Genomic DNA, 18,464 nt, shown 5'->3' with positions numbered 1-18,464 from the left:
ATCGATTAAGTTTATATTTTGGTAAAGTTTTCCAAAATATCAATATCATGTTTTTAACATCTTAGAAAATTTGGAATATCGCAATTTGATTTTGCGAGTATTTGCGCATTCTGTTTTTATGAGATACGCTTTCAATTTTATCTCACCTAATCAGATTGTTGGAACTCGTACATTCTGATGTATGTGGTCCACTTAGTACACATGCACGGGGAAGATACGAATATTTCGTTACCTTCACCGATGATTACTCAAGATACGGTTTTGTCTATTTGTTCAAACACAAATCCGAGACCTTTGACGTATTTAAGGTCTTTCGTGCTTTAGTGGAAAAGCAAACTGGCAAACAGATCAAAACCCTTTGATCTGATCGAGATGGTGAGTATATGTCTGGAGATTCGATGACTTTCTTAAAGAAGAAGGTATCGCTTCTCAGCTTACAGCACCTGACACACCTCAACAAAACGGAGTGTCAGAGAGAAGGAACCGAACTCTAATGGAGATGGTTAGATCGATGATGAGTTAAAGCGAGAGAGGAACGCCATGATTTTTACAAGAATATACACATGTTAATATGGAAAGTCAACCGCAAGAGTCGACAGAGGAGCAACTCTTGTTTTCAGTTCAGTTACGCTTTCATTTCTTAATTTTATTTAAAGATTCTTCATAGTAATTTGGTATAGTGTGTGGAAGATCCGTCATGTACAGTAGGTGGGGTTAGCCGTTATTTTAGGGTGTACTATCCTCTTACGATAGTCTGAAGTGATGATATCAATGTCTTCCTTTGACTTCTTGAGTGGAATATGTCTCAATTCAAGCTGGGCAGCAGACGGTAACAGAAATACCACTACCGTTAGTGTGCCTTCCGGTGCTTAACGATAATGACACTTCCATTAGGAAATTGGTTGACTTCGAAGGCTTTACGGTAATGGTATTTCTATTAGGCCGAATGAAAAATAAGGATTTCTATTAAAGTATTACAAAAATATAAAATAAAAATAAATTTTAAATGAGAAATGAAATAGATTAAAATAATATTATACTTTTAAAAACTGAATTGCATCTTTATTTATCACTTAAAAAATAAAGATATAAAGCTAAAACATTACAAAGAAATTAAACCTAATGAATAATCATGTTTTGGAAGCGTACATCAAAAGTATCAACAAGATCAATGTTCATGAATGTTTTTTTGACCACGCTCTTCATGTTGACACCATACTTTGTAAACGTTCAGTGCCTCGACCATTGAAAAAATTGACAAATAATACATTTATTAACTTGGATATATATAACTGTAGGTACATAGATCATAAAGGATGATGTTGCAATTAAGCTTTTTTAAAAGTCCCAAAAACCGCTTTTAGAAGTCCACTTCTAAATGTGCGTAGATATAGTTTGAAAAAAACTTCAGAGATTTCTCTCTCCTCTAACCCTCTCTGGTTTTTCTTCTCAGATCTAGATCTAGATTTAGTTTTTTTCTCTCACCCCTGGGGCTGATCTCGGCAGGGACTCCGGTCACTGCTGGGTGTCTTTCGGCCCCGGGGGAGAAGGTGCGACGGAAAGCTACCAGGGTTGAGAAGCAACAAGGAAGATTCGTGTCATGGCTGTGCGTTGCGGCGTGTTCTCGGCGACAGTGGTTGTGCTACGCGACTCCTCTCCGGCGACGACGTTGCGTGCCTCTCCGGCCACAGCGCTGCGTGGCTCTCCGGCGACGGCGCTACGTGGCTCTCCGGCGACGGCGCTGCGTGGGTCTTCGGCGACAGCGCTGCGTGGCTCTCCGGCGACGGCGCTGCGTGGGTCTCCGGCAACAGCGCTGCGTGGCTCTCCGGCGACTACGCTGCGTGGCTCTCCGGCGACGGCGCTACGTGGTTTTTCGGCGACGGGGACGGCGTTGTGTGGCGCTCCTGCGACGGCGACGGTGTTGCGTGTCTCCTCAGTGATATCAAGGGCGCGGCGTGGTTTTTCGACGACGGGAGCAGAGTGGCGTGACTCCTCGGTAACACGGCTATGGTTTGGCTCCTTGGTGACGGGGACGGGGCTGCAGGGCTGCGACGGCGTGATGGCATGACTGTTCCGCGGCGAGGACAGTGGGACATGGCTTCTCGGTGTTGTGTACCCAACTCTGGTGGCAAGTTTTAATTTTATGTTGGTTTTTTTCAGTTTAAGAATAATTGCGAATGGTTTATTTGGTAGCAACATTTTGTTTGCTTTGTTTTGTTATGGAGTCGGATTAGCCGTCGTCCATTATCCCGGTTTGGATTTCCTGTTAGATTTTGTTCTATACAGGCTGAAGAGGCATCTTCTTCGTGGTCATCGGACCGAGGTTGAGTGGACCTCTCCATCAACCATTATTGGTTTGTTGAAAGAGCCATCTGTGTGCTCGAATATTGTGCTCGTCGTTCTTCTTCTTGTCGGAAGCATGCACAAAACGTACGATTACCGGAACTTAGTGTTAGGTTCACTTTGACTTAGGTTTGAGGTGTTCCATGTATTAAGTTATTATTCTCCTGTATGTATGGGTTTTTACCCAATTTTTAATGAAACTCCGTGTTATTCAAAAAAAAAAAAAGTCCACTTCTAAATGTGCTATAAGCGACTAGTCGTCTATAAAAATCACTTCTAATCAATCGTCTATAAACTATTTATAAGTAACGTATCGCTTATAAATGTATTCCCGCGGTATGACATATATTATTAGAAGTGACATGTATCTTTTAAATCTCAATTGCCAAATCTCACTATTTTATAAGATCTTAAGTTCTCAATGACTATATTGCTAGCAACTCAATTTTAACAAGGTACACATCATATTATTGTTTCAGAATTATCAATCTCAATTCCAAATTCGTAACGCCGTGCTCATCTAACTTTTTGGATGTATCATAGATATATTATTTTGAATTTAAATCATGAAATAACCCATGGGTCTATGATCAGTCATAAGAGTTCAGTATCGTGGGGTTCTCAATAATCGCACTATAGTATTGTCAATATCCAATACAGCCATTTTACTTTTATTTCATAAAATTCCCTTTTCCTTTCTATATTATTTAACATATTAAAAATATAATTATGAGTTTGCCGAATTAATATAAATATATCATTTAATTAATTTTTTTTAATATAATTTAGCATATACACAAAAGCATAAAAATTGTAGTAGAAAAACATGAATAAAAGCCAAATTTTTTATTTTTCAAATACTCGAAGCAAACACGTTAAGAGTCTCTCAACCCACACCAATTTGAAACCGTCGAGTTACATCTGCGAAGAATTCTCCTTCAACAACAAAAGAGTACCATGGCTTAGTAATGTTTCACAAAATAGTTTAGTTAATTTAGACTCTTGGGAGGCTATCTTGTCATACCCATGCACGGTCGGGCATGAGATTCCGGTGTTGCGAAAGACGGCCTTGGAGAGTCTTCTTTGGAATGTATAGTTTAAGTTGATTGTTCTTTGTGTTTCTTGAATTTTTTTTTTTCATCTAGTTCCTTTTTCTTGTTTGGCCAATTTAGTTTATATTCGCCTCATTCGGTATACGTTGTTTCTAAATTTTTCTATTTCTCTCTATAAATATTTACTAGAGGAGACTAATAGAAAAATAATTCTTAAGAAAGGTAAAATATCGGGTAATAAATTAAAATATTCAAAAATTCATGTTTGAGGGATCTCCTTAGCTTGCTCCGTCCTTGTGCTTAAGGCTGATTTTGAGTTTTTTCCTCCCAAAAAAAAAATAGTAAAAAGTGAGCATTTGCTTGGTATTTCAGGCAGGTAAAAAGAGAATATAGTTTCTGCTTTCTACTGTAAGTAAATCACTTTTACAAAACATTCTCATCTAACTATATCTGCGAACCAACCGTTCAGCCACAATTTGCGATGTGTTGTTGGCCAATACTCCAGTGCAGACAAAATGATCAATAGAAAGTGCAAATTATTTTTCTTATAAAGCTGAAAAGGGTTTGTGATTACAATTATAGTGTGCGCTCAAAGCATGTTTGAAGGATATCAAACTGAATCTAAATATATATATATATATATATATATATTCTCAGTGCTGTCAATAAGATATTAAAGTCTCCAAACACTACGACAGAAATTGGTAAATATGAGACAAAGCAAACACTATAATCGTAGATGGTACATTTTTGGAGAATAATCACTGTCATTAAAATGGCCAGTAACGTGTATCTTTATCTTTCATGACTCACATTATTCGACAGGTCCAAGATCTAAAAATAAATAAGCAATATTAGTTCTAGTTCACGCATGGACAAGCCAGGAAATGTTTTTAAGGAGGGTTAAAAATAGTTAATGTCTTTATATATTTTATGATTTAGAAATATTTTCATCAGGATAGAATTTTTGTCTAACAATAATGTAATTAATTTATAAATATAGGCTTAAAAAATTTCAGGGGGCCTAAAACCCCTCACTCGGCGGCTCTATGTGGCTTCGAGCCCGAGTTCAAGTAATATGCACACCTTATTGATGTGAAAAGCAATTCACCCTGTTAAAAAGTAAATTTAATTCGATAAAGCATATCGGTTCTTAGTTGATTTTACTATCTATATGATAAAATACCCAAAAAATTTAAGTAAAATATTTTCCTTAAATATATACTAGTAGACTTTACAATGTAATAAATGGGAAATTATATGCAAATTATCGGGGTGTGTCAGAGACTCGATGGCGCAGATACACGACAATGAGTTGGTCGAAGAAGTCTATGTAAGATAAATTTGACGGAGAGAACCCACATAGTCGGTAAGATAAAACATTTACCTTCATTGATGGTTTATGAGGTGAAGGAATGCATCAATTTTCTTCCCACAAGATTTATAACTTAGCTTGGCCATGGGCAGTCGCTTACAACCATCGGTTAAAAGTAATGAATTCATGGTTTGAATGTTGCTCGATAAATTTGACGGAGAGAACCCACATAGTCGAGTATCTCGTAGAAGATTCCATGTATAGGATGGGATGTAGTTGAAGGAGCGGTTCGACGTTGGACACCAGGCGTATGGGCGTAGGAAACCTACTTCCAAGATGTCTTGGTGCGCAAGATGTCGCAACACATTAAATAAGCGTGTGACATGCAAGGCCGGCCCAACATGAATTGTGACCTTAGGCAAAATTGAAAATTATGCTTTCAATTAAGGCTTTTTATATATAAAAAAAAGGCTTTTAAATAAATAAAAAATTCAAATTGAGGTCTTTTTATATTAACTTTTTGGGAAAATGAGTGCAAACGAGACTTTTTGAATGTGAGGCCTAAAGCAATTGTCTATGTCGCTTAAGGCAAGGGCCGGCCTTGGTGACATGTTGGACGTCTAGGTGCGAAACGCTTAGGTCATAAGACACCTAGGTGTAGGATGTCTGATGTGTGCCACGCAGCGATTATAAATATCATTAAATGATTACTAAAGTAAAGCGATAAATATGGGTCGAAACCACGAGGGCATTGTTCAATGACTCAATCAAATGACTAATAAATTTCATGAAAATTATAAGAAATAAAAAGAAAGCAATGGGAGTTTTGTTTTAAAAAATTCTAAAATTATTAAGAGAAATTTAAATGGATAACATGATAAAAGAAACATTCGCACCACGTGACAATGATTCAAAATCTCAACTTTGATAATGTCTTTTCATGCAATCAACATGAACATAAAATTAATGCAAGTGAACGATAATCTTGCAATCCTATGATTATAGCTAAATATGATGTTGCACCGATAACTACCTATGACATCCGAAAACAAAACTAGAGAGCAAGCATCCTAGATTTAATTCAACAATGTCAATAGATTGGAAAGCAAGATTAGTATTTAATGATGTAAACTCAACAAGCACGAACTATAATTATCGATACCTTCGCAGGAATTGCAAACCCTGGATGTGCTTAATTTACTAGCATTCAAAACAATTACATATTAAGAATCTACCTAAAAAAATACAGATTATGAATCTAGCAAAGTAGTAGATACAAATATATAGAAGCACTTGAAATGCTAAACAAAATGGAAGGTCCTAGACTTTTTTAGCATATCGCAATTATTTGAACTAACAAACTTCACACTTTGGCCACCAGATTTCCCTTGTTCACTCATAAATAACATCTGGTTTTATTGCCATCAAATGTTGTCTTTGCAGCACTCAATCCAACATAACAAGAATTACTCATGAAGCATGCATAGATTGAAGAGCCTGAAAGAACAGTTTACAAAAACAGTTTATATATATATGTAGAGCAATGCATCGTAATTAATGACATTTTCTTTGTTTTGCTTTTCTTCAAGACTGAAAGAACAGTTTACCAAGTAAAAGCTACAACATGAATCATCTACAAAAACATTAGAAGAAAAACAAGTCCAAGTTATGAATTATCCCTAACACAACATTCTTATTCCACACACCAAAAAAAAAAAAGTGAGGTTGAAAATTTCTTTTAGCCGAAGCACCAACTGCACATAACTCATACAGCTCCGAGAATTCCATTGGGATCAGAGCACTCTCTATGGCTTTGAAGGTCTTGGCGATGTTGGAGGCTTAAAATCTGGATACTGATGAAACCATAGAAAAACAGAAGTAATGATAAAAGAAAGGGTTTTTTTTTTTACCAATTGTTCATCACAAATAAAAGGAACATGAAATAGTTCGATGAGAATCAGACTTACTGCGTAGTATGGTGATGAGTATGTAGGACGAGGTTTTGGCTGTTCGGTCGGAGGAGCCGAGTTTACTTCTTTCACAGGCTCTGTAATTGCTTCTGCTTTTGGCTCGGGAATCGTTTCCTCTATTTTCGGTTCAGGAGTCGAAGGACTCTCGCTCGCAGCCTCAGCTGGGGCTGGGAGAGCCTTTCCTGTCATTGTTGGAAGAAGTGCTTTTCCGATCTCCTGTTGTTTTTATACAGGTTAATAATCATAGTAGATAAACAATTTATGGATTTATTATACCTTCACATCGTCAACGAGCTCTGCAGGGGCGATCTTGGCGGTCAAGAACTCGTCAACTTGTTTCAGAGTTTTCTTCCTATCCTGCCGAGGTGAAATATTGTGTGCAAAATAAACTTCGATATGACTTGAACTTTCGCTGCGTTTTTTTTTTTCTCGAAATAATATTCCGTCGAAGCGCTTACCTCGGCAAAAAGCAGGTTCTTGGTCACAACCTGAACAATTGCAGCTGATCCCAAGACTTGGAGTAATGTTTCAACCTATAGGTACGAGTATCGAAAGCAATGTTGTTACATTTCACGATGAGATTGTATAAGACTATCGAAGCAAAGAAAGGACAAAATAATGGCTGACCTCTGTAAAAACCAAGGCGCCCAACCCGGTTGCCACGGCAAAGCCAAGAGCAACCGACAATCCATCTGCGCCGTCCTGAAAATTGATCCAACAAAAGCATGCATAAGAATCTCAATATGGGACATTCATGTGCACATTGATACGTACTCCTATCAGAGATTCTGCCAAGCCACCAAGATCCAAGCTCAACGATTTTCTTGGTGCTATCCATGGAAGATTGCTATTCTGTGGAAGAATGTATCAATGTTATGCACTTCACACGACACATTATTGACATAAAAGAGAAACTTAACGCAAAAAAAAACAGAGATACCAGCCATCCTCGGGGACCTTCTGCTCCGTCCTTAATGCCATAAGCAGCTTTGAACCCATTCACAGTGACCAACTCAGCAACTAGCTCAGAGTTCCCATCAAATCTGGCTTTCCGGTCACAAACGCATCAGGAAAAACAAAATCAGCTAGTTACGAGTTAAGCTACGTTTCAATCGTTTCTTCGATTATCTTACTTGTCAAGGATGAACAATGTGGTGTTTCCCGGGTCCTTGAACTTCAAAGCGAGCTTCTTCAAGAAGCCGGTCTTGTCTTCGCCTTTGTAGATAATTCCGACCGGTTTCTTGCCCAATCCCTTGAGATTGGGACTGCCCACTTTCCTCAATTCGGCGCTCGGCCTGATATCGACCAACTCAGCACTCGAGTCCTCACCGAGCTTAGCGTAGGCACTCCTCGCGGATTCGACGCCCCAAGGCCTCGGCTTCTTGAAGAGCTGCGAAACCACCAATGGGACAGCCAAAATGGCGACCCCACCGGCCAAAAGCACAGGATTGTCTAGGACCCCACTGAAGTCAATTCCACCTTCTCCTCCTGAGAAGGAAGATGTGACCCCACTTGCTTGTTGTAGTGCCTCTTCATAGGTCAAGGCCTTGGCGACGAGGCTGGTGGTGCTGAGAACTGAAGACAGAACCACCAGACCACCCTGGATTCTCTTGGAGGATGTGTTTGAGGCTCTTTGTTGTGGGATTTGACAGATTGTTGATGGGTTTTTCCTTGGCTCTTGTTTCCTGTCTGAGAGAACCGCTGATATGGGTGTCAATCCTGCTGCATTGAGGGCCTCCATAGCATAACTCTTCTGTGGAAGGCTCTCTCTCTCTCTCACACACACTTTCTCTCAACCCTTGATTAATTATCCTCCATGAAATACCAAATGAAAAACCAAGGCTGGTTTGTAATTCAATGAAGGTTGTTTTTTTTTTGTCTGTTATGGATTGGTCTGAGAGATACCTTGGCTTCACTTTGTGTAACTTGGAGTACAACTTCTGAAGTGGACAAGAAAAGGGATGAGCAAGCCTTGGCTAATGAGTGAACGACATGTGGCAAGTGAGGATGATAAGTTGCTGATTTGGAAGGTCTTCGGTGGCAATGACTTCATAAGTTGTCTTTAGATTGTGTGGCTGTGAAAGATTTGAGGTAGTATTTAGAGATTGAATACCGCTTCAAAAAAAAAAAAAATACCGCATCTAGCTAGTACACGTCCTATACAATTTATAGTAGTACAGCTATAGAGTATTGATCTTTGCTAGAGTGGCTTAGCAGTAATTAAATGTCAACCACCAGGCTTATCTTATATGGCTAACAGTATTCAAATCTTCGGGGAAAACTAATTGAAAAGTGAATTAAGGACTTGATTGTAAATGTAACTAGGCGTATAAATATCAAAGCTTTCCAAAAAAAAATTAAAAAATAATAATAAATCAAGGCTGCTAGTACATGTACCCAAATATAGTACAGGAAGAGTATTGTTCTTATGGAGCCATTATCGCCCTGCCTTAATAACCCTACACAGAAGATAAGATTTTTCTCAGGTGAAAAATCAAGAAAAGGGATTGGATAACAAACAACGTTGATTAGAAAAAGTAAGTAACCATGTCAATTTTGCAACTCAAAAGCAAGTAAACAACTCAACAGGCTTATTACAGATCACATTAACAACTCCACAGGCTTTTCTATTCCAACAAAATTTAGCTACAACACAATTATACGTTTAAATTTAACGTTAAAAGCAGCTTCTCATAGAAGATCAAAAAAGTAATCAAGGCCTTGACCAATTTCCCAGACTGAGATGCCACAACCCCATTTACGAGCCTCCTCTAACCTCAAAAAAATCGACATCAACGTTGGATAGAACACGGCATGCCTGACATGATTATCATCAGTGTAGAAGAAAAAATGCTCGCCACTGTGTTGTTCCCACTGAAAAATGGGTTTGTGCTTCTCCAATAAATGCATATAATCGCTACCTGTGATCGCCCCGCCGCCTCCACCTAAATAAATAAACAGCTGCTCGTGAATTCTCGATGAACTAAGAAGTCAATGGAAATCAAATATCTTCATGCAGATAAGAGATCATTTGCTCCATATCTCTACGTCACGCATTAACTAGAAATTCATGTCTTTCTTCTTCTCAAGATTCATAAACCAGAACATACCTTCTGAAATAACGAAATCATTTCCGTAGAAATTGATGCCAAGAAATATTTTATGAGACGGGCTTGGAACGCCATCGTGAGTACCGCTAAGGAGCGTTTTCAGCGTCGAACTAATCCACTTGAGTGGCGCATTAGGACCTGGATTGCGTGGGCTCGAGAAGTCATACGTCATGAGCGAGAACCCATCCACAGAGTCCCTCAAATACAGAAGATCTTCAGGCCCAAAGTCATGTTCCTGGGGATTCTCCGAGTGAGGTGGACCTATAACATAGATGAATTCTAAAGTCCGCTTATCTTTCCTCTCTGCGCTGACGGAATGCAGTGCGTTTCCAAGCTGTTTTACAAACTGCAGTGCCTACAGGCTTACAAAATAAAGTCAGTTTTTCAAAGAAATGAGGGGAAAAAAAGGTATCAATGCAGATCAACACTTACTAATATCCGCAATTTTGGATCGTGAAGGATTCCATAAGCAGCCCACCTTGACCAAGATTCTAACACAATACCATCGTAACCGATTTCCCTAAATACCGAAACCATCAGTACCAACAAACAGATCTTCAATGTTTTTTCCTTTTTCTTTTTCAACATGAAATATAATTAACTTGACTAAGAATATTCAAAGAAGCAACCACATTTGGCCCCAAAAAAATTCATTCAAGTGTCACTATTCCTACCAAGCAAAGGAATAACAATGGATCGTACCACTTTTACCCACAATCAGCTTAAACTTAGAACTAGATCTAAGTAATCATTAAAGAGCATGGATGTACTAAGATACTGGAGGTTTACTTGCACTCGTCGACTATGAGTTTAATAGCTCTATTTGTCTGCTTCTTCTTTGTAAGTAGCTCTTTTGGAGACGCTTCCAAAACTACTCTAGGCAACACCTATCAAAAGCCGATAAGGAAGTTTAGCCTTTTGTCAATCGTTGCAAACTTGACTAGGCTGATTAGAAAAGGAAAAAAAAAATTAAAACTATAACTAGCTAGAATGGAGCGAAACTTTTAACTGACATCAAGTTACCTTGGCATTGCCAGCTGTCCGAAGCTGTGATATCCATTCACTATCAACATTGTGTCTCCCTTCCAGAACCAAGTTGCTTCCTTGACTGTCGAAACAGGGATCGAAAAGTGTGTCACCGAAACAAAAGACGAAAGCGAGGAAACAAATCTTGGGACGGACTTCATGTATACCTTTTAAGATCATACCAGACTGGCGATAAATGCGTAAACTTGCAGTTGAATCTCTTTGCCGCTTCGTAGCCTTTAGAATTCCTACCATAAACATAATAGTGTGTTCAAATATTCAGATTTCAAAAAAAAAAAAACAAAAATAATTTTATAAAACATGGTCGATCGAGCTTGCATCAAGACGGACTATTAAGTATTTATCTCAGATGGCCAAGCTATAAATGCAATTTATCACCAAGAAATTTGACATAATGTATTCAATATTGAATAATACAGTGCATACCATGGAGTGATATAGGCTAACACGGGATACGAATATTGCCGGCGAGACATATTCTCTGAAACCTTTGTGTTCTCCTGAATTTAATCAAGTACATTTTAAAGTAGAAGAAAATAATCATCCAACATTACTTCCAACGAAAACTGATGATCTAACTACGTCCAGTTGTATATATCGCGACACAGAAGAAGAAGAAGAAGAAGAAGAAGAGTAAACAAATCGTACTTACAGCGAGAATTTCGAGGTAATTCGCGTCAGCCTTGACCAGTCCTCTTCTCCGTACGTACGAATCGTACGTACTATTCGTGTCTGTAGAGGATTTGAGTCTATACACGAGCACCGAGATCGCAGTAGATACGATGAAAACGATGACGAATATGGTAATGAGTCTCCGATTTGTAGAGTCCCGAGCGCCGAGTCTTCCGGTCGAGGTTGAAGGCTCAGCTCCGTCGTCTCGTCGATCGGAGCTCCGCGAGGCTCGGCGGTCGCGCTTCTTCGCCGCCATTTTTCCAGAGGTCTGTCTCGGGTCTCAGAGAGAAAAGTGATTACGTGACAAGCCTAGCTACGATACGACATTTCCTCACGCAGCCAAAATGTAAAACGACGCTGCGTTTTGAACGAAAAACAAAAAAGAAAAATAAATATCTAATGGTGGGGTTTAACTTTAATCATTTCAGTTTCAGATAAACCCTGAAATCTCCGAGAGAAGAAGGAAAAAAGAAAAGGCTTCCGTCTTTCATCTTCAAAGTTCAAACCCGTTTACTTCCGAAAATCAAACGAAGGTGAGAGAAAATTATTTTTCATGCCTTCGAGAAATCGTCTTATCTTTAATTTTCATCGTCTCTGAATATCAATTCATTTGGAGCTTGAAAAGAGAAAGAAAAAAAAAATGGACTTGCTTTCAACAACGAAACCCTTGTTTCTCTCGTACAAAACACCTCTACTCCAAATCCCCAAACACCCCGCGACGAAACCCCAAGTCTCAAAGTCTCAATTTCTGGGAAAAACCTTGGTTTTCGAAGAAACCAGGAACGTTGGTTGGAACAAGCCTCGAAGAGCGAAGTCCCCGATAAGAGCCGTGGTGAAGAGAAGGAAAGAGCTCCCATTCGACAACGTCATCGAGAGAGACAAGAAGCTGAAGCTGGTGACGAAGATAAGAAAAATCCTGGTGGAACAGCCTGACCGGACAATGTCCCTCCGGTACCTGGGAAGATTCAGAAGAGAACTCGGGCTCGACAAGAGACGCCGATTCATCGCCGTCCTGAGGAAATTCCCGGCGGTGTTCGAGGTGGTCGAGGAAGGCGTTTTCGCGCTCAAGTTCAGGATGACCCCGGAGGCGGAGAGTCTGTACCTCGAGGAGCTCCGGATCAAGAACGGCATGGAAGACGTCCACGTCGCGAAGCTCCGGAAGCTTCTGATGATGTCGATGGAGAATCGGATCCTTCTCGAGAAGATCGCCCACCTCAAGACCGACCTCGGCCTCCCCAACGAGTTCCGCGACACCATCTGCCAGCGCTACCCTCAGTACTTCCGCGTCGTCACGACCCAGCGCGGGCCCGCCCTCGAGCTCACGCACTGGGACCCGGAGCTCGCCGTCTCCGCCGCTGAGCTGGCGGCGGAGGAGAGCTCGGCCCGGGAGGCTCGGGAGAGAGACCCGATCATCGACCGCCCCGCGAAGTTCAACCGAGTGAGGCTCCCGAAGGGGCTTCAGCTCTCGAGGGGCGAGCTGAGGAAGATCGCCTACTTCAGGGACATCCCACACGTTTCTCCGTACTCGGATTTCACTTCCCTCAGGCCCGGGACGGCCGAGAAAGAGAAGCACGCTTGCGCCGTGGTCCACGAGATGCTGAGCTTGACGGTCGAGAAGAAGACGCTCGTGGACCACCTCACGCACTTCCGAGAGGAGTTTCGGTTCTCGCAGCAGCTCCGGGGGATGCTGATCCGCCACCCCGACATGTTCTACGTCTCGCTCAAAGGGGATCGCGACTCGGTTTTCCTGAGGGAGGCGTACCGGGACTCGCAGCTCATCGACAAGGACCGGCTCACCATCGTCAAGGAGAAGTTCCGGGCGCTCGTCAGCGTTCCGCGGTTCCCGAGGCGGGGCCGGCCCGGGGTCGTCGAGGAAGGGCGTGACGGGGACGGTGACGGTGACGTGGATGAGGACGGTGAGGGACGGGACAACTGGTCCGATGTCGAGGGGCTCGTGAACGAGGAAGATTTCGATGACGTTGATGATGATGATGATGATGATGATGAATATGATGATGATGATGATGGTGATGATGATATGCCCCCGGATTTCGACGAAGATGGTTACGATAGTGTGAGTGTCGGGGTGAGAAACTCGAGGAAACGGGATGTCGGGCGGGACGAGGAGAAGGTTCTAGAACCGGTGTTGCCTGATGGACAGCCGAGAGAGCGTTGGTGAACGCTTTATTTTTTTTAATGAGGTTGCCTCGGAGATGGTTCTGGGTTCCTTGGGAGCTTTTTTTTAGTGCAGGGAAATTGGAATGGAATAGTCAAAACAGTTATACAGATGTGACGGTTGTGAAAAACTAGAAGATCATTAGGCTGGTTTAAAGAACCACAGAATGTACCCATTTTATTTTATTTGTGTCGATCGGATATTGTGTTTGTTTGTTCACGTGGGCATGGGAAAATGTTGTAGAGCGTAGCTGAATGGCGTATAATATTGTGTTTTTTTAGTTCTTCTCTTTTATATATTTATGGGAAGGAACAAGTAATTGATACGCAGTAGTGCAATGAATCACATACGGCATGTTGTATCAGCAACCAAGATCACTCGAGAACAGATTTCTTGAGTTCTAAGCTACGATCGCACGCGTTCCTTTACAATTCTCTCAATGCGTTCCCTTTGCTCGAGCTCTCAAATTAGACTCTCGAATACTACTCTGTGTTGTACCTCCTTGCCTACGAAACAGATTGAATTTGTCTGCACAATACTCGAGCCCGTTGACAGTCCTAACTATGTCGACCTTATAACTGATCAAGATCTTCCTATGTTCACCCAATTATGGACGTGAAATTTATCTATTCCCACCATGACAGTTTTGACTCGAAATGATCCCTCTAGATCAGAATGGGCTAATCAAGAATGCTCTTGTGAGGCACTTCCAAGCCTAGCCATAACTTCAATTATCTCCCAACAATCAAACAAGACACAATTTAATTATGTGTCCATGTAAAAACCTAAACAATAGTTTCAATTCCCCAACAATGCAGAACAATCTGCCAATATTACAAAATATACAAAAGAAATACACTTGCAAATCAATATCCAACACAAGCAGATTTTTGTAACACATCATTCTCATAAATCTTTCTGAAATTGTACTAGTTGACCACCAAAGACCATAGTAACATTTCTTAGCGTATGAACACTTACCAAGTAATCTCAAAATGCCTATAATATAAACTCAAAATGACCATCATTTTTCCTGAAACTATTCCTGTCCGGGCAAGATTAAATGGACTCGAGACTTGATTCAATGAAGAAGAAAGTGTAAGAGCATCTGAGACTTTGGTGATGGTTTGAAAAAAATTTATGGTTGAAATCATTTACATAAGATCATTCTTTCAAGGAAGAAGCAGAAGATATTACTTCGTGCCGGTTTGTCTAAACTCCAAACTTTGTCAAGGTGGAAAGAGAGAATGAGAACAGGTTGAAATACAAATACATAGACCAAAATTTTCAGATTGTCCAAAGCTTGAGGCTAGTCAAAACGACCATGTTCTCATCGTAGGCATGTAAGTCTGGATAAGTCCCAGATAGAATCCACGAGGCCCTAGCATCATCGACTGAGAAATGTCCCCAATTGTTGGGTCCAAGGGGAATCGAGCTGGGGAACAATAATTGCCCTTATATGGATATCTTTCTTGGGTTTTAATCCCAATAAGCTTACAAAGTCGGCTCTGTTCATTCTTAATTGTTTCCCCAAAAAAGCAGCAATTTGTTGATCTGGAGCACTTATATCAGTACTTTGAAACTCCAACACTAAATTTTGGCAATTCACAGTAAAATAACCTAGTTGAGAGTTGAGACAATCCTTCACTAACATCTAGAGAAAGTAAGGTACTAAGACATTAAAGATGTGTCACGTGTCACCACAGCAAACCCATAGAAGTGACGATAGTTAGAAATAATAACGCAAACAAAGTGGTTTTACATCACAAATAAACAGCTAACAAGTACATAGTTAATGTAATTCCAATGATTTATTAAGGTAGCAGTATATACAAAAACAAACACCATAAAGCAGTGCCGGTTTCTCTTTCCCTCCAAATCTTTTTTTCAACCCCACAGGATCAAACTCCTCAATCCGGAGAATCCCAACACTATTTACAGACAAAAGTTACAGCAAGGTTGGTACCACCCTCGCCCGCTAATGTATAATTTTTTTTTTTACCCATGAGCGAAACAGCAAGTGTTCATCGTGACTTTTCCTTCACAAACCCAGCAGAAGAGAAACTCAGCAGCCAATTTTCTTTCCTCCGACCATGAGATAGACAGACAACGCCAAAAGCAGACGAGAAGATAAGCGAAAGGGCCTTCGTAGGACGAATAAAAAACTCCTGAAAAGTGGAGGGAAAATCCTAGCCTATTGTCTACAACACCATTCCGAGAGATCAAAAAGCTTTAACCGTGGACCTGATATCCCGATGCAATTCTTTCGGGAACTCAGTGCCTCCACTATTGGTTGATGGGTTCGGTTCTGTCCTGCACGGCCATCCTCTCGGAGACATCGGAGAGAGATTTGAGGTTGCACCTGATCAAGGCCTCGACAAAGTAACAAGTCTCGTCCTTGGTGTTCCCTTCGGGTACATCCACCACAAAGGATTCGATGACGAGTGTCCCGGGTCTTCCATCGATAACTTCAGGATGGACAGTAAGGATTGAAGAGTAGTTCTGCAATTCGTGGAACACGCAGAGAAACATGGTTAGATTGATTTTTCGGTACACAGCATATAAAGACTAACCCAGCTTTAACATATACAGAAGAATGACATCGAGTTTATAGAATTTTATCATACAATTTAAAGGAAATAGCATGTTGAATCAAAACTATTGGCAAACTGAGAGACCCAGTACCATCTATTCACTGTCAATGGGTGAATTTCAATAGCCGAGTATACATTAAAGTATACACTCGTTTTTTTTTATATCGTGTAAGAACAAAAACCAAATATTTCAACTTGAGTCGGTAAATTGTAATTTTTGGTTCCACACAAGATTAATTCCACAGATAGAATGAGTACCTTTAGTCTGTGATCACCTCCAACAATCCTAATGCCAAGAATGTGCTCTTCATCATCAAGAAACTCCAATCTCTCTGTGCTGGTAGTAGCTGGAAGCCCCGACTTAACGTTCACTTCTCTAACGCTGCCGATTCCAAGGTCGCTTTTCATGATGCATCTGCTAATAAAGGGCTTGTACTTCTGGGGTTGATCAAATCTTCTTACCAGTGACCAAACCTGACAAATTCAAGATAAATAAATAATCCATCTAGTCAAATAAAAGAAAAGGAAAGAAAGTCAGAAGACGAGACCTAATACCAAAATATATATATTAGCTTATAGACAGAGCTCTTCCTCTACACTTTTACCAGTCACAAAACTAATACAACATCTCAAGAAACACAAAGAGAAAGCAAAACGAAATAGAAGCTCAATCCAGTACTTCAGATCATCCTACCAGCTTCCTAGAAATCGCCGTTCAATTTAACTAAACCTATAATTGTATTTATTTAACAATAAGAACGAAAGATTGTTTGAAGAGACAAACAAGAAGAAATGAAAAAAAACAAAAAACAAAACAAAACAAAAATTCGATCTACACCAAACCGAGTTTTACAGATCTTGTACGAGACAAGTAAAGTCGAACATCCAAAAATTTGTAAACATGGAGAGAGAGAGAGAGTACCAATTGCACAGGAGCTTTGACGTGCTTGATCAAAGCAGAAGTACACTGATTGTCTCTGGGCTGGTGTTTGTGGTGCCTTCGAATGTACTGAACCTCCATTGTGCCCAAAGAATCGTCTCTGTTCATTTTCTTCTTAGGAGTTTTCTCTCTAAAAATATGAGGATCACGGAAACAGAGAGAGAGACTTCAAGAACGTAAGAGATAGAGAGAGAAAGAGCAAGAGCGAAATAAAACAAAAGCCTTGCGTTTCTCGCAAAATAAAAAATATAAAAATACGAATTAAATAATTTATATGGTGTGTGGAACACCCACCCACCCATATGGACGGATTATCTAATATTTTAAAGTCTAGAAAGAAAATAGCTATGTAAAAGTTATTATTGGTCGTAGTTTAAAAAAAACAAATATATAAATAAAACCTTTGTAAAAATGTGTAATTTGTCTACAAAATGTTTTTTTCACTATAATTGGTTAACTTTACTATTATTTTTCTCTTTACTCCAATTTTTGGCTAACAACTAAAATATAACATAATATATTTTTGTCACAAAAAAAATTAGATATAAAAATTTATGCCGCTATTGCTGCCTATTTGTTTAATAAATAAAGAAATAAAAATCTCAAGTAATCTTTAGCGTAGCTTGGCAGGCTTGACAAATCCATAAATCACACCGACATTTTTCATTTCTTAATTGAAAATAATATTTTAATACTGTATTGCGCGTTAAAAGCCCGGGACCTATGTATTTTATTTGTGTTAATAAAATAAATTGAAATCTAGAAACTACCTTATCTTGTTCTTTATTTAATTTAGTTGGGTTGTATAAGTTTACAGGCAGGTTACAAAATATTCTGTCACTGTCTCAGTTCATCCTTTTTATTTTCCTTCAGGTTAGTGGATATGCCATGAGCCTGAGTGGCCCACCACCTCTACGCAGCACTGAGTTGTTTGTAAGTGGACTTTTTTTTTTTTTTTTTAAGAATAAAAAAAATAGAATTTTAAGAGGATATCCATTGAACTTTGTTTTTTTATAATTGTTACAGGTTAGATTAATTAAAAAGAAAAAATAACGCATATATACAAGGTAAAATATCGAGTTTAATCTTTAATTTTCAAAAATATCGAGTATGTATTTTTATTTAATTAAAATAACGAAATTATACTCTAAAATAGATAATTGTGTCACAAATATTCTTCATATTAATTTTTCATTAATGTTGACTTTAATATTTATATATGAACCTCATTTTACCCTTATTCAT

At 39.6% G+C, this 18,464-nt stretch overlaps 4 protein-coding genes across 5 annotated transcripts; 1 reads left to right on the top strand and 3 right to left on the bottom strand.

Annotated features, from left to right (window-relative positions):
- Nucleotides 1–6,176: 6,176 nt before the first annotated feature.
- TROL (thylakoid rhodanese-like protein) lies at nt 6,177–8,588 on the bottom strand. The gene is made up of 8 exons (XM_089611471.1): nt 7,814–8,588; nt 7,621–7,723; nt 7,455–7,532; nt 7,308–7,382; nt 7,139–7,213; nt 6,957–7,037; nt 6,678–6,896; nt 6,177–6,563 (listed from the first exon to the last, which is right to left on the bottom strand). Exons 1-8 carry the CDS (start codon nt 8,419–8,421, stop codon nt 6,516–6,518), a joined length of 1,287 nt encoding a protein of 428 aa, XP_089467597.1. The 5' UTR covers nt 8,422–8,588; the 3' UTR covers nt 6,177–6,515.
- On the bottom strand, nt 8,545–11,856 carry LOC149400369 (Glycosyl hydrolase superfamily protein). 2 transcript variants are annotated; one of them, XR_016296463.1, is made up of 9 exons: nt 11,490–11,856; nt 11,264–11,337; nt 10,984–11,064; nt 10,814–10,898; nt 10,580–10,677; nt 10,223–10,310; nt 9,791–10,145; nt 9,078–9,625; nt 8,545–8,755 (listed from the first exon to the last, which is right to left on the bottom strand). XR_016296463.1 is itself a non-coding variant. In XM_089611470.1 (8 exons), the coding sequence occupies exons 1-8, from the start codon at nt 11,763–11,765 to the stop codon at nt 9,372–9,374; spliced, it is 1,311 nt and encodes a 436-aa protein (XP_089467596.1). In that variant the 5' UTR covers nt 11,766–11,856; the 3' UTR covers nt 9,052–9,371. The 2 variants fall into 2 exon arrangements, 1 of the variants encoding a protein (XP_089467596.1); XM_089611470.1 differs by lacking the exon at nt 8,545–8,755 and having other exon boundaries at nt 9,052–9,625.
- An 80-nt stretch (nt 11,857–11,936) lies between these two features.
- WTF1 (Ubiquitin carboxyl-terminal hydrolase family protein) lies at nt 11,937–14,116 on the top strand. Its single transcript, XM_089613164.1, has one exon. It carries the CDS (start codon nt 12,150–12,152, stop codon nt 13,686–13,688), a length of 1,539 nt encoding a protein of 512 aa, XP_089469290.1. The 5' UTR covers nt 11,937–12,149; the 3' UTR covers nt 13,689–14,116.
- Nucleotides 14,117–15,424: 1,308 nt separating this feature from the next.
- On the bottom strand, nt 15,425–17,482 carry PYL7 (PYR1-like 7). The gene is made up of 3 exons (XM_089612294.1): nt 17,202–17,482; nt 16,538–16,753; nt 15,425–16,187 (listed from the first exon to the last, which is right to left on the bottom strand). Exons 1-3 carry the CDS (start codon nt 17,325–17,327, stop codon nt 15,972–15,974), a joined length of 558 nt encoding a protein of 185 aa, XP_089468420.1. The 5' UTR covers nt 17,328–17,482; the 3' UTR covers nt 15,425–15,971.
- Nucleotides 17,483–18,464: the final 982 nt, after the last annotated feature.

This window comes from Urtica dioica, chromosome 4, assembly GCF_054948205.1.
Source record: "Urtica dioica subsp. dioica isolate 48M chromosome 4, U.dioica_male_clone48M_v1_H2, whole genome shotgun sequence".
NCBI classification, from domain to species: domain Eukaryota; kingdom Viridiplantae; phylum Streptophyta; class Magnoliopsida; order Rosales; family Urticaceae; genus Urtica; species Urtica dioica.
This window is presented reverse-complemented; position numbering and strand designations above follow the sequence as displayed.

Excerpts from the sequence above, each read along its gene's own strand:
- WTF1 (XM_089613164.1), top strand. The coding sequence starts at position 12,150 with ATGGACTTGCTTTCAACAACGAAACCCTTGTTTCTCTCGTACAAAACA.
- TROL (XM_089611471.1), bottom strand. The coding sequence starts at position 8,421 with ATGGAGGCCCTCAATGCAGCAGGATTGACACCCATATCAGCGGTTCTC. Across the intron at positions 7,214-7,307 it reads GCGCCTTGGTTTTTACAGAG|GTTGAAACATTACTCCAAGT; the intron begins GTCAGCCATTAT and ends TCGTACCTATAG. Across the intron at positions 6,564-6,677 it reads ACTCATCACCATACTACGCA|TATCCAGATTTTAAGCCTCC; the intron begins GTAAGTCTGATT and ends TGGTTTCATCAG.
- LOC149400369 (XM_089611470.1), bottom strand. The coding sequence starts at position 11,765 with ATGGCGGCGAAGAAGCGCGACCGCCGAGCCTCGCGGAGCTCCGATCGA. Across the intron at positions 11,065-11,263 it reads TTAGCCTATATCACTCCATG|GAATTCTAAAGGCTACGAAG; the intron begins GTATGCACTGTA and ends TGTTTATGGTAG. Across the intron at positions 10,678-10,813 it reads GGACAGCTGGCAATGCCAAG|GTGTTGCCTAGAGTAGTTTT; the intron begins GTAACTTGATGT and ends GGCTTTTGATAG.
- PYL7 (XM_089612294.1), bottom strand. The coding sequence starts at position 17,327 with ATGAACAGAGACGATTCTTTGGGCACAATGGAGGTTCAGTACATTCGA. Across the intron at positions 16,754-17,201 it reads TCAAAGCTCCTGTGCAATTG|GTTTGGTCACTGGTAAGAAG; the intron begins GTACTCTCTCTC and ends TGAATTTGTCAG. Across the intron at positions 16,188-16,537 it reads GAGGTGATCACAGACTAAAG|AACTACTCTTCAATCCTTAC; the intron begins GTACTCATTCTA and ends CACGAATTGCAG.